Source organism: Dicentrarchus labrax, unplaced genomic scaffold, assembly GCF_905237075.1.
Source record: "Dicentrarchus labrax unplaced genomic scaffold, dlabrax2021, whole genome shotgun sequence".
In the NCBI taxonomy this organism is placed as follows: domain Eukaryota; kingdom Metazoa; phylum Chordata; class Actinopteri; family Moronidae; genus Dicentrarchus; species Dicentrarchus labrax.
This window is the reverse complement of record NW_026136715.1, coordinates 17,897,622-17,910,308: the sequence shown is the minus strand read 5'-3', so window position 1 is coordinate 17,910,308 and position 12,687 is coordinate 17,897,622. Positions and strand designations below refer to the sequence as shown.

The 12,687-nt window shown below is 40.2% G+C and overlaps 1 protein-coding gene and 1 long non-coding RNA gene across 4 annotated transcripts in view; one reads left to right on the top strand and one right to left on the bottom strand.

The window, feature by feature from the left end:
* The window catches only part of pex14 (peroxisomal biogenesis factor 14), a 44,218-nt gene extending 36,542 nt beyond the window's left edge, over window positions 1-7,676 (top strand). Inside the window, exons 8-10 of one of the 3 annotated variants that reach the window (XM_051425388.1) lie at window positions 3,286-3,377; window positions 5,449-5,923; window positions 7,268-7,676. In XM_051425388.1, coding sequence (XP_051281348.1) covers window positions 3,286-3,377; window positions 5,449-5,923; window positions 7,268-7,291 — 591 coding nt within the window. In that variant the 3' untranslated portion in view covers window positions 7,292-7,676. Of the gene's footprint in view, window positions 1-3,285; window positions 3,378-5,448 lie in introns of all 3 variants that reach the window. The other 2 variants (XM_051425390.1, XM_051425389.1) reach the window with 2 other exon arrangements.
* A 3,132-nt stretch (window positions 7,677-10,808) lies between these two features.
* On the bottom strand, window positions 10,809-12,286 carry LOC127377486 (uncharacterized). The gene is made up of 3 exons (XR_007887701.1): window positions 12,172-12,286; window positions 11,639-11,732; window positions 10,809-10,879 (listed from the first exon to the last, which is right to left on the bottom strand). It is a non-coding gene; the product is annotated as an uncharacterized LOC127377486 (long non-coding RNA).
* Between the last annotated feature and the right edge of the window lie 401 nt (window positions 12,287-12,687).

The window sequence follows — 12,687 nt, the reverse complement described above, 5'->3', positions numbered from 1 at the left end:
CACAGGCATTTATCTTCATTTAGCCAGATGCGTTGCCGTCCTTGGGTGCTGCTAGAGTTGATAGTATTTTTTTTTCTTTGCTTGTAATATATATTTCTCTTTTTTTCTTGAAGCACTTAGTTAACCAGCAGAAAGGGGCCGACCCCTATCACACCCAGGCACCCACCCGAGACATATTAGTTACAAGGCTTTAAAACTAGTTAAAGGAAATACTATGTGCAGTATTTACACAGTTAAAAAAAAACACATCCAGCCAGCACAGTGGTTGGTTGGTGGTGGTTGATAATGTAATAGGTGGCTAATCACTCATTGGTTGATTTGTGAGAGTTATGTTGGTTTTGGTTGGTTCATTTTGTTGGTTGTTTACTTGTGCGTGATGCTTTTTGTGATGTGCAGTGCCAATGGAGAATTGTGTTCTCCACTGTTTAGGCCACACAGAGCCTTTAGAGCCCTGCACCTGTACACCAGGAAGTATGATAAGTCAAACACCAGAGGAAAGAGAAGAGAGATGCACAAATAACTGGCAGTCTTTTAACTTTAAAATGTATGATTCACTTTTGCACATATTATTGCCTTCTTCAGGGTAAAATTGTCACATGCAGTCTACAGGACAGGGTTAGGTTAAGGGTTAGGGGTTAGCGGGGCATTAAACAGAATAACAGTTTATAAAGAGTTCACACGTGTAGGTAGCATGCATGCAGCTTAACATCACATGTCCACATCCCAGGAACCAACAAATACAATAGACTACAAGAGAATACAAAATGCATTCAGTCACACATGCACATGCAATATTTAAATTGCATTAAATAAAAGATTGTTAGTTTATTAGTTAATAAAGAATCAGTAAAAATATGTGTAATATAAAAACACTGCAAGGATTTATATAAAATGAGTTATACACTATGTAAGAAAGCACATTGCATACCAGTCATAACAGCATGCATAAATCTCACATGGAAAATATTAAAGTCAAGAACCCTAGCAAAAAACAAGAATCTTAAGTGACTGAACTATGTGCTATATATATTTACAGACCTGGCAGCATTTTCAGGATGATGCTTTTGTAATCAAAGCTGCTAAATCATTCAAGTTAAATATTTTGATCAGCAGTTTGTTAAAACATCACATCTTACACACGCATGTGGTCTATTGGATATGTGTCAGCACTTCAGGTGGGGCTTTTAAAGTCAGCGGTGTTTCTTTCAATCGCTGCAGTCACTGATACCCCTCCACTCAGCCTCCACCCAAGCAGCTAGTGCACTTAACACAAGGTTCTTACACAGTGTGTGTGTATACACACTCACATAATGTATCTCAAAGCTGAAATTCAGTCCTGGCTCAACATTTAATTAGGTTTCTTCAGACTTAATAAGACATATGTCAGTGGTAGTGTTGTGTGACAAGTCTTGATGTGAGATATTATATGGCGCTGCTCTGTAGCTAATGCACATTATGTATGTAGCTGGTGGTTAACAATTCTACTCTAAAACCTTTTTTTTATCATGTCAAGTTAAATACGATTATGGAAAACCTCACATTTCACTTATTTTGGTGCAATTTGCATTTTTCTTTAGTTAATTCTCTGCCTTGGAAGTCTTTTAGCTCAGCCCATGCAGCAATTAATTTTTTTCTATGTAAAATGAGAGAGAAGCAGAATCCAGCCTTATTATACGGGTGCCTTGGGGAGGCGAGGGATTAAGATGGTTCTAATGAGGTGACGGCTGTAATAAGAGTGTCTTCAGCCGGCCTCCAATGCACCACCTCTAAAACACGGCTCCTTATCAGAGAGGTTTAGGAGTCGATAAGAGCCAAAAAAAAACCCACCCCTTCTTCCCCTCCTCGCCTCCTTTTCTGTCTCCCTTAACTTCTCCTCCTCTGCCTCCCTCCTTCCACTGTAAATGAGTCTGATCCCTTTCAGATGTGATTCAATTAATTTCTCTTAGATTTAATTACAAGCAAAAGAGTCCAAGTTATCCCTCTCCCCTCGATAGGGGGTCCACGTTTCCTAACAAGCTTCCTCTGGTGAGTCAGGAGAGTCTTAATTACAGTTTTTACTTTTCTTTTATCACACTTTTTTCCCTTGTCTTCTCCCTCTCCTCCCTCTGGTCTCATCAGTCTATCCTCCTGTTCTCGCACATGTTTGTGCTTCTTATATCGGGAATAGACTGTGAATGGGGAGCAATTACGTACACCACTGGTTTCCAACCTTTTTTGGCTTGAGACCCTTCATAGCTAAGCAATGCCTTGGTATGACGCCTCATTACACATTTGTCTATGAGCAGTTCAACTACTGATGTTCTGAGGAGGAGGTCCCTGGTGTTTCAGAAGAAAAATGCAAGGATTTGAGAAGACCAAAAATAAACACAATGTTGTGTGTAGCATAGATGTTTTTTCTTCTTTTCTCTTATCTTTTTAATCATCTCACAACCCCTCAGATTTATCTTGTTTATCCATGTTGGGCCTTTAAGGTTTTCCCTATTTGAGGGCCTGTAAGATTTTTATTAATTTCCCAGAGACCCAAAAGTTTACAAGACTTTGCAGCAGTCGCAGTCCAGTTTTATCATTACATTTGACTGATACCATGTGATGTGTTTTTTTCTTTTTCTCTCAGCCTTTATCAAAACTCGTCATTTTATAGCTCCCTCTGTCAAAGTTGTGCCTATTCCTAAAAAAGTGCTGCAGAGACAGATTTTTGGCAACAATTTGCCATTCAAATACCCTGTAGCATTTCATGCCGCACCAGTGTGTGCGATAACGAGCCTTTGATAAAAGACAAAAAGAACAAAACAAACTGCTAAGCTATGGTCTGCCTTCATGAATGTGGCCATTGTTCAAGATAAAGTCATTATCCAAAACATTGGACACTGCCCTAATCTTTTCTAGATAGTATGGAAAATTATGTAAAAACAGCATGATTCACGCTCACTGGACTTTCTGAGCAGCTGAGGCCATAAAGGTGACTGTAGTAGGATTGTTTGTCCTCCTTTCTGTCGTCACCAGCAGTAGGCAGTTGTGAGGTTGTTATGGTGACGGATGACCTGGCTACACAAAAACATGTGGCTTTCTGCATTTGCATTTGCCATATTTGTTTACCTTGTACCCTATGTCCTTTTTTTTAAACAAAGCTTTTTTATTATTTCACATTGTTGAGAATGAGCATTGAGGAACTGTTGAAAGGCGTATATTGACTTTGTGCTGCAACCCTGCATGTGACCTGAACGGTACTTGTGTGTGTGTGTGTGACAGTTGTGTATGTGTGTCTCACTTGTTTTTTTCCTATAGGCATCGTCTTCAACCAGCCGCATCCTGGACAACCAAACAGTTGGAGAGCTGAAGGCTGAGATCGTCTCTTTGAAGGGCTTACTGCTCAGCAGGTAACAAAGTCCCCAGACCCCCATCACATGAAACAGTTCAGATGTGTGTGTGTTTGCTTAAGGGTGGACAGCTCACTGTTTTCATGCACTTTTGAGTTCCTGGATGCAGTCCATTTGAACCCTTTTTACAATGGTAAACAGGAATAAAACACCACCAACTAGATATGTCATATACTCAAATATACCATGTTCACGTTGGCCATGTTTTATTTACACCTCACATTAAAATATGAATAGTAGCTGACATCATTAGGAATAATATGATATCATGTAACAAGATAAAACACTGAGTATGAATTTGAATTATCTCTAAGCCTGTCACCATGGTGGAAAGCTCGTTTTGCCCAGTATGTTTTAGAGCCATTTTAAGATTTTGAAGCATAATATCATAAATCGCAGTTATTTTGGCCAGGATAATCGTGACATTAGATTTTCATATAGTCTTATAACGGTTCCACATAATGTCATGTTGCTCTTTAAAATTGCTTGCATTAATTGCACTTGTTTTATCTATTGTTATTGGTTTGCACATATCACAAAGAAATTAAACACTTAATTCATGTGTCAGAAGGGCCACAAATGCCAAGAAGCATGTTGTTGAGTTTTTTATTTCAGATAAATCAGATGATACAAGGTGGGAGAAACACTACTAGTTTTGTCCACTGGGGCCTCCAGATTCAACACAACAGTTCCTTGTTGCTGCTTCAAGTACATTTAGAGCTTCTGGAGATCTCACAAACAATTACATATAGTTACTTCAACAACAACAAACAACCATTCATGCAATCACCTTTGCATACCCACTTCTACAGTACAGTACTGCTATAGATGGCCTGAAAGTTTGTGTTTGTGTATGAATAAATAAAATAACAAACACATACTGTCACATTGCTCTTCCAAATTACTTGCACACTTAAACATAATCATCAATCTCAAATATGTTTAATCTCACAGGCACTAGAGGTTATAATACTGATTGCACCATTTCTTTTACTTCGCAACTTGCCTCGGCCGATTAGCATACTGCAGGCATCAGCTGTTCTTATGTGTTTTGATGCTTTTATTGGTAAGCAAGATAACCACATGTGCATAATTGCTCTGATTCAACATTCAGTCATTTTATGAGAGCAAAATATCCATGACCATAAAAGCACAGCCAATGATATATATGAAATCAGCTGTCAATCATTTTATTTGTTGTCAGAGTAAAATGTGATTGTATCTACCACATCTTAATGCAAAGTACTGTGTGTTACTGTTGCCTAAGGTCTCATTGTATACTGCTGTATTTCCCTGCATTCTTTCCAGCTTTGTTCCTCAATCTAGTCAGGCACAGCCCAGCTCAGTCAGGCCCATTAGCATGCATGATTATGTATCAGTGTCTATAATGAAGCCTGAAGTAAGAGTGTACATCAGAAAACCGGCGAGGACGAAAATTGCCTCAGAACTGTCTAGTTGAGCATGTTTTGTTCCCCTCGTACATTCTAATCAGTAATAATCCCTTTGTCATTTGCTTTCTTGACTTCATCCTGACTCTCACAATGAGTTTTCTGGCAAAGGCTTGAATCACAAAATAAAGGCTCTGTATCACCATCTGTCTCCAAACGTGTTCCCTTCCTGTTCAAATGATCCAAATCATCTCCAAACTGTTTTTTTAACCACCAAGAAGTGCTGATCCCATTACGATTCAACGGTGTCTTTTTGATCTTAAAAGCTGCAGTGGATGTAATTAAAAAAATCTTAGAGCTTCTTTACCAGGTGTGATGAACATCTGGCTGTTTGAGGGGGGAAAAGGCATTTTCTCTGCTGTAATTATGAGAATTACATAGGGTGCTTTGTGTGTGGCTGCATGCTAAAATATAAACTAGCATTAAGGATATGGTGTCATTTGACACCTGACTTAGGAAGCTATATATAGTTTTGTGGTTGCAGTATGCTCAATTCTGGCTGATTACACTGTGAGAAAGCTCTTCTCATATTTTGATCACGGTGAGGTTTTGTTTTTCTTTTCCTGATATTGTAATCGGGCCTCATTTTCTCTCTCTCTCTTTTGTCTGCCCCCCACACACAGGAAACAATTCCCTTCCACTCCCACTATTCCTAAGATCCCCTCGTGGCAGATCCCCCTGAAGCCGCCTTCGGCACCAGGTTCACCCTCCATCAACCACACCAACAGCAGCAGTGACATCTCCCCTGTCAGTAACGAGTCGGCCAACTCCTCTCCCGTCAAAGACGGACACCACAGCCCCCAGGATGCATTGGGAGGGCCCGATGGAGCTCATGGTATCAACGGAGATGCCGGCCCTGTGGGCCTTGGCGCAACACTGCCCATGGACTTGAAGGACCAGGTCCGCATGGAGGTGCAGGGGGAGGAGGAGAAAAAGGAGGAAGAGGAGGATGATGTCAGCCACGTAGACGAGGAGGAGGAGGAGGAGGAGGAGGACGGTCTAAGCATGCAGACAGAAGATCGACGAGGTGGGGATGGACAGATTAACGAACAGGTGGACAAACTGAGGCGGCCCGAGGGTGCCAGCAATGAGAGCGAGGTGGATTAGACAACAGTAAAAGCACAAAAACACTCTCCAAACACAATTTCTCGTTTCATTCTGCTTCTCTCTGCTTGCTCTCATTCTGTTTTTTTATTTTTTAAATCCATCTGCGCTGTCTGTCTCCACTTGTTTCTGTAACATGTTAATCTTGAACAAAATGAGGAGTAGGTGTGGGCGTGAGAAGCCGCAAAACTGACAAATATTGGAGTGTCTAGTTGACACACAGCTTACCTCGATTTACTTTTCATCAAGCAAACTAAATGACTGCATGCCGAGCTAAGCACCACATTGTGACGTTTCTTTGAAAGGAGAAATGACGGGCAATAGTCAAATCAGAATGAAAAGGCTTTATGCAGTACTTACCATATGTGAATTACTGCTTTTAATTTTCATGATTTGATCAGATAATTCACAGCCTTGCCTTGGTGTCCTTTTAATTGTACTAAGGCTCTTATACAGACCAAAGAGGCAGTGCTGCACAGACTATCTCTCCTGTATAGTGCGGCTGTAGGTCAGGAGTCATATGTTGGTACTTCACTCTCAAAGTTACCGTGAGCTTCCAGAGAAGCATTAGCAGAGTTTGTCTCCCTGTTGATGGCAATAGGAGAGGACAAGCTCTTCCAGGGCCGGAGCTTTTAGCCTCTTTTATGTGTCCTTTCGCATTGGTGTCAGTCTGTCAATAATTCACAAGGCCAGCAGGGTGGCATTTGGGTGAAATAAAAGCCCTGAAATTCGAGATTAGAATGTGATGACGGGCTTTGTTCCATGCCGGTGTCAGAGTGCTCATACGCTCAAAGGAGGGGAAGATAAATGTTTTTTTCCCCCCGCTTTCCTTTTTCACTGAGGGCTGAATTGTGGATCTTTGCGAGTGTGTTTGCGCGTGGCAGGCGAGAAAAGACCCAGACTGTCTGCTGAGCCAAATCTGTGTCTCCAGCAGGGCAGCTGATTTGGTTTGTGAAGTATGTTAATAATCAAATGATCAACAAATAACAGATGTATTAGTTCATGCAGCTTGAAATGTCAAGGAGGCTAAAAGCGGAAATCTAATACAGAAAGCCCAGTTGCATTGTATTATTTTCCGTGACAAACCCTCCGGTCCAAATTATGTAGGGCCTCCTACAGTGAGTAATCTTTACAGAAAACGGCGCCAATATTTTGTAATTAAGCTGCAGTAAGACAACGAGGGCTGCCACAGATGGAAGTTGCAGAACTTGTATCATCTTTTTTTTTCTTCTCAGTGTGGAGGTGGATGGGGGAAGTTAAAAAAAAAATTGCCCCATGATTGAAAAGGAAAGTAATAAATGAATACTTGACTTATTGAATTACTCACTCTGTCTCCAGCTAACAAGAAGAGTCCATGAGTGAGAAGAAGGGATATCAGCTCTCGTGCCATTTCCACCTGCATCACAGGGCCGTCATAGGAACACAGAGAAAGGTAGAGGGTCACTGCACATTTCTGTGACACCAGTCCTAACCTGCAGATTATGTTTAGTTATGCTGATTGAATTTATGTTAAAAGTGTCGAATGATGTGACAATAATACTGCAGTATGCTGTAAAATATATATTTTCTGATTTATGTAAAATGAATTTGTATGGATGAATAAGGTTGTTTAAAGAAGTACAGAATCAAGAGGTGTAACTTATGCTTCTTAGCCACTGTAGTTTCAGTGATTGGTCTGCGCTGTAACCTGCTGATTACTGTCAAAAGTGTATATAAGTGTAATAAATTTGGTTTATCTCAAGTAGAATCACTGTTATATTCATTATTATATAAACCAACTGGACACACAATACTACTGTATGCTACTATTAAAGGATAAATATAGTATTAATGGGATGTCTGTTTCCATGTATATTTTATATTTCTTGAACTCAGTTACTGTTTTACATTACAGTGCAAAGAGTTTAGTATATATTTTAAAACATTTTGAAGCTCAGCTAAATATTAAACTTCTAGTGAAGATCAGGGTGCTGACTCTAAATCACAAGTGACTAAAATGTACCTAATTTACATTGAAGAAAAGAGAAATGCACAAACAAACATTCAAATTAGACAAAAGTTGAGGGTTGTACAGTTTTTGTCTTTATTTTCAATCTCTCTGAGATGTTTGTGCGAATGTGGTCGTCTGTTCAGGTGCAGGAGGGTTTTCTGTAACATTCATATCAAGGCATTTTTGTTTTTGGCAAAAATGTTGTTAATAATAAAATCAAACTATGGCAGACTTTCCATTCTGTGAGACAACGTTTTGTTGTTTTATACATCCAATAACATCAGCACTGTAAATTTTCACAATTTAATCCAGATGTGAATATTGAGTGATCCAGATCCAGAGGCCTATGAATTCAGAAACCATTTTAATTCAAAGTTTCTGATTAATCTTTGTGGTTTCCAAGCTTTCTGTTTTTTTGTGTCACATCTCCAAACCAGCTGTAATGTATCTGTAAGACCAGATACAGATGAGAATTGTACAGTACTTGCATTTTCAGAAAGCATGACTGGGCAGGGACTTTCAGCCTTTTTTCAGCTTTCTCTCTGGAAATGAGTAAGTGACATAGTTATACATTGTATGTGTGAAGTTGTGTTTATTTCTGTAGGTGGATTCAGTCTTTTGGTTTCTGTTGTGGGAGTGCTTTCTCAAATAGGGTTTCCTATTCTATTTTGAATACATTTAAAATGTTGCAGATAGTCATTCTATATTTAATTAAAATTTGGGTTTTTTTGTTTTTTTCATGCTTAACTAAGTTTTTTCTTAGTCCAACAGTACAGAAAACTCTGAGGCAGAGTAAGACAGGTAGAGAGATGGGAGAGAAAGGAGAGTAGGTATAATAGTTGCAGAGATAAAAGATAAGCTGTGATTGTTCACAGTAATCTGATGTCACCTCAGTTTATCTTTTTCTTGTGAGATTGTAATGCTCAGACCAAAAAACAGAAACACTTAATATATGCAAAATGTAGAGATTGCTTTGCTGTGCTTAAATAAAAAAATTGTGACGGTTGGTCTGAGGTGGCGCTAGAGAGAAGGCATGGACAGTATAAAGAAACTGATCAAAAAACATCCTTGTCAAAACCTGGCACCTACATTACCAACAATGCAACTTGACTGCTGACAGTTCGGTTGGAGTGTGTTTTACTAGAACAGCTCTTACACAAGCTATATCCTGATAGAATATTGCTTTAGATTTAGCCAAATGCTATCATACAGGGGGTCTGTGGTAACAAATATGGAGTAAATCAACTAATTTGACGTTCCAATTTAATTACGTAATGTATGTCAACATATTGAGTCACCTCCAACACCTCGACACCCGGTGTTACAACAGAGAGCATGAAAACTAGATAGAAGGCCTGAGCGGGCAGAGACGTCTAAACAGCGAGCAAAGTAAGGTAACAGATATACATTGTTGAAGAAGAAATGTATTAATATTGAAAATCATTTGAAATGGATGAATAGCTAAAAGTATGGTAAATTGTTGAAATAGCAACGTGTAATGATAAATAATTGGATAAATAGCTGGAACACTGACAGTTCAACTGTATAAAAAAAATATCCTCATATAGTCAATAGTGTGAAATAACATCCAGGTTAAAATCAATCAAAGGAACCCATTTGGAACATGATTGGTGGTGTTGATAAAGGGGTACTCGAGTTCATCTGACAGGACTGTGGGGGTACGTCTGAAAAAAAGGCTGGGAAGCACTGCTCTATGAGATATAGAGTACATAGCGTAGATCCATACCAGATAAAAATCATAGCTGTCCCATTAAAAAGTGAATGTGCCCTAGCTCATATATCTATTTGGTGGCAAAATATGTATCAAAGTTGATGAAACTGTAATATATCATATTGAGTAACAATCCTCAGAATCTCAGCTTCAATCATTTGTCACTTTGATTTGAGCAAGAATGGGTGGATGCTGCCCACACAGGTGGGGTTGCTGATAATTCGACAAGGTTCCCAGTATTAACAGCTCACATTACACCCTGCCACAGTTTGTTTTCTTAATAGGCAATATTGCCAATATAAGGTCCCCACCATACATCCTCAGCCTAGAAAATGCTGGGCTGAAAAAGCCAATTTTTCCTCATACAGGGCATTCTGAATATTGCCATGCATTATCAAGTGTATGAATTTAATTTATCAATGTCTAAATGATCAATAGCGTTTCACATATTGATGAGGTGTATAAACTTCTCTGAGGTTCGATACCACATCCCTTTGTAATCCATTAACCTCTCCCTGGAGTTCAGGCCAACCTTAGATTTATAAGGACCTACAGTAATAAATCCACTTGTACATCATTTAGTGTCTTTGGGGATTTGCAATGCATTCCTGTCCAGAAAGCACCATCTATCCTTTTCTCATATTCTCATCTACATTTTAAAAGTCTTAACAACATCCACCACAGTCTGTATACCTTTTCAGAAACCGTGTGCCTATGTAAGTACACTTCCTGGGCAGAGCTGGAGTATGAGCCAGTAACCAGGGCCTCTCAGTGTGGTAGTGCAGTGAAGGATTGTTTGTCCAAAGCAACACCTTGGTTTTGACACCATTTGGCTCCCCAGTTGGGAGCCTTAACCTCATCAATCTTGCTGCTAAACGGAGAGCACTCAATAGGGTAGTGTATCGACGCGCTCTGAACTCCATTGTTCACTGGAACTGAGCACTCAGCAGGTTAGAGGGCTGAGTGTCTCCTTGGATCAATGCAAGGGTTGTTAGCCCATTGCAGCCAGTCAGAGGGCTAGCGTGACTCTGTCTGCACCATACACACATCATCTCTACTCATTTAAAACTCCTCCTTGAGTCCTTGAGCTTTGATCCCAATCCAGCTTTTGTTTTCTCACCACACTGATTCTGGATAGTTCACATCCTTAGCAGCATAGGTCCTGTTCTTGAAGCATCAAGCTCCACCCAACGTGCCTTCCAGACATCGCTCTCCAAGGGGAAGTGTCCTGAAAAAATTTGCATAGGAAAGGTCACGGACAATGCAGGAAGAGGAGGATGAGATGCGTCTGCTTTCTCTTCCCTGTGAGATAGGATGCATGTGGCATGCAGCTGGGAGCAATCTGATGTAATAGTTGATGTGTGACAAGGCCTGAGGAACTCCACCGGTTGCTTAGCCCCTCTGGAAATATCGTTTTACTCCTCGGGAATCCTCATTTGGACTGATGTTATCACCATCTGCGATGAAATTCTGTTAACCTTCTTTCAAGATGTTCTAAATCCTACAATTTAGTTTCTTCCTGTATATTATATATTTTTTGGGGTCTGTGCAGTTTTTAGCCATGTTAGTGGTGTGACAATATCAGTGGGTCAGTCCACCACTTTGGTCCAGACTGATATATTTCTACAACTATCAGATGGATTGTCATGGGATTTTCTCCAGACATTCATAGTGCCAAGAGGATGAATCGTAAAGACTTTTGTGATCCATCTGACTTGTTATCTAGCATCACCATCAAGTTAAAGCTTTAATTTATCAGTGAAATATCTCAACATTGATTTTAATGGATTGGTATCTTCATGCTTCCCAGGTGATGTATCATGTGATTTTGCACCACCATGAGATTGACACTTGTGTCTCAACAGCTATTAGATGAATTGCTGTGAAATTTGGTTAACACATTATTGACACCCAAAGGATGAATTGCAATAAGTTTGTTCATCTCTTAACTTTTAATCCATCCATCCATTATCTATAACCGCCTTACCTTTGCCGGTTCGCAGGGGGGCTGGAGCCAATCCCAGCTGACATTGGGTGAGGGGTGGGGTACACCCTAGACAGGTTGCCAGTTCATCACATGGCTGACACATAGAGACAAACATCCAATCACGCAATTTAGAATCTCATCATTTTGGATTATGAGCAAATTCCTGCAAAACTAGTGATAATATTAGCTTCAGCTGAAATTTGTGTTTAGTGCTGATTAGCAAATAAGATACTAACCACATAAACATGTCTGCTAAATTTCATTACATTATACACATGTAGACATTAGCATTTAGCTCAAAGCACAGCTGTGTGGAAGTACAGCCTCACAGAGCCGCTAGCATGGCTGTAGACTCTTATGTTTAAAATATTCCTGGTTTTATCTTTTACATGGGATTATAATTCCATGGGTTAGTAGGCATCAACCTTTCTCTGACTGATGCTTTTCCTCAGCAGTGTTTTCAGCAGTGAAAGTAAGGAAGCATGGGTCACCTCCAAAAGCTCTTGACGGCTGTCTCTCTAAAAGCAGCTTACCAGCTCTGAGCAGCCGCTGAACACCGGCTCCTTCCTGGTGAAAATGAGAACATTTGACAAGCCAAGGTCACCAGTGGGCTTTGCCTGTATAAGGCTTCAATCGCAGGGCCCAGCGAACACTGCAAAGTCATAAAGCACTTTGTCATCACTCGCTATATAAACTCTCAACAATCAAGTGGGATCACATTCCCTCCCTCCCACCCTCCCACTCTGTGTGGCCTGTGTCACTTGATTTTCTCCTGGCGCTGTTTCAAATCCAAATGGAGTATGTGGATACTGGAAGGCTGTCATGTGGAAGGCTGTTGGGCCTCTTTTGAACCTGTAGGAAGGCTTTACTCACCTTATTGGCAGGTAAAGGAAGGAAGGTGCTAGTGAGGAGCAGTGAGGGAAAGCTGCAGCAGGCAAAAAAGCAGCTAGGTGGGTACTGGCTGGCAGTATTTATGAATGGTCCAATAATGAGCCATCAGGAGCGTGGTGGCCATGAGAACACGAAAGGAGACAAGAAGTAGAAAAAAA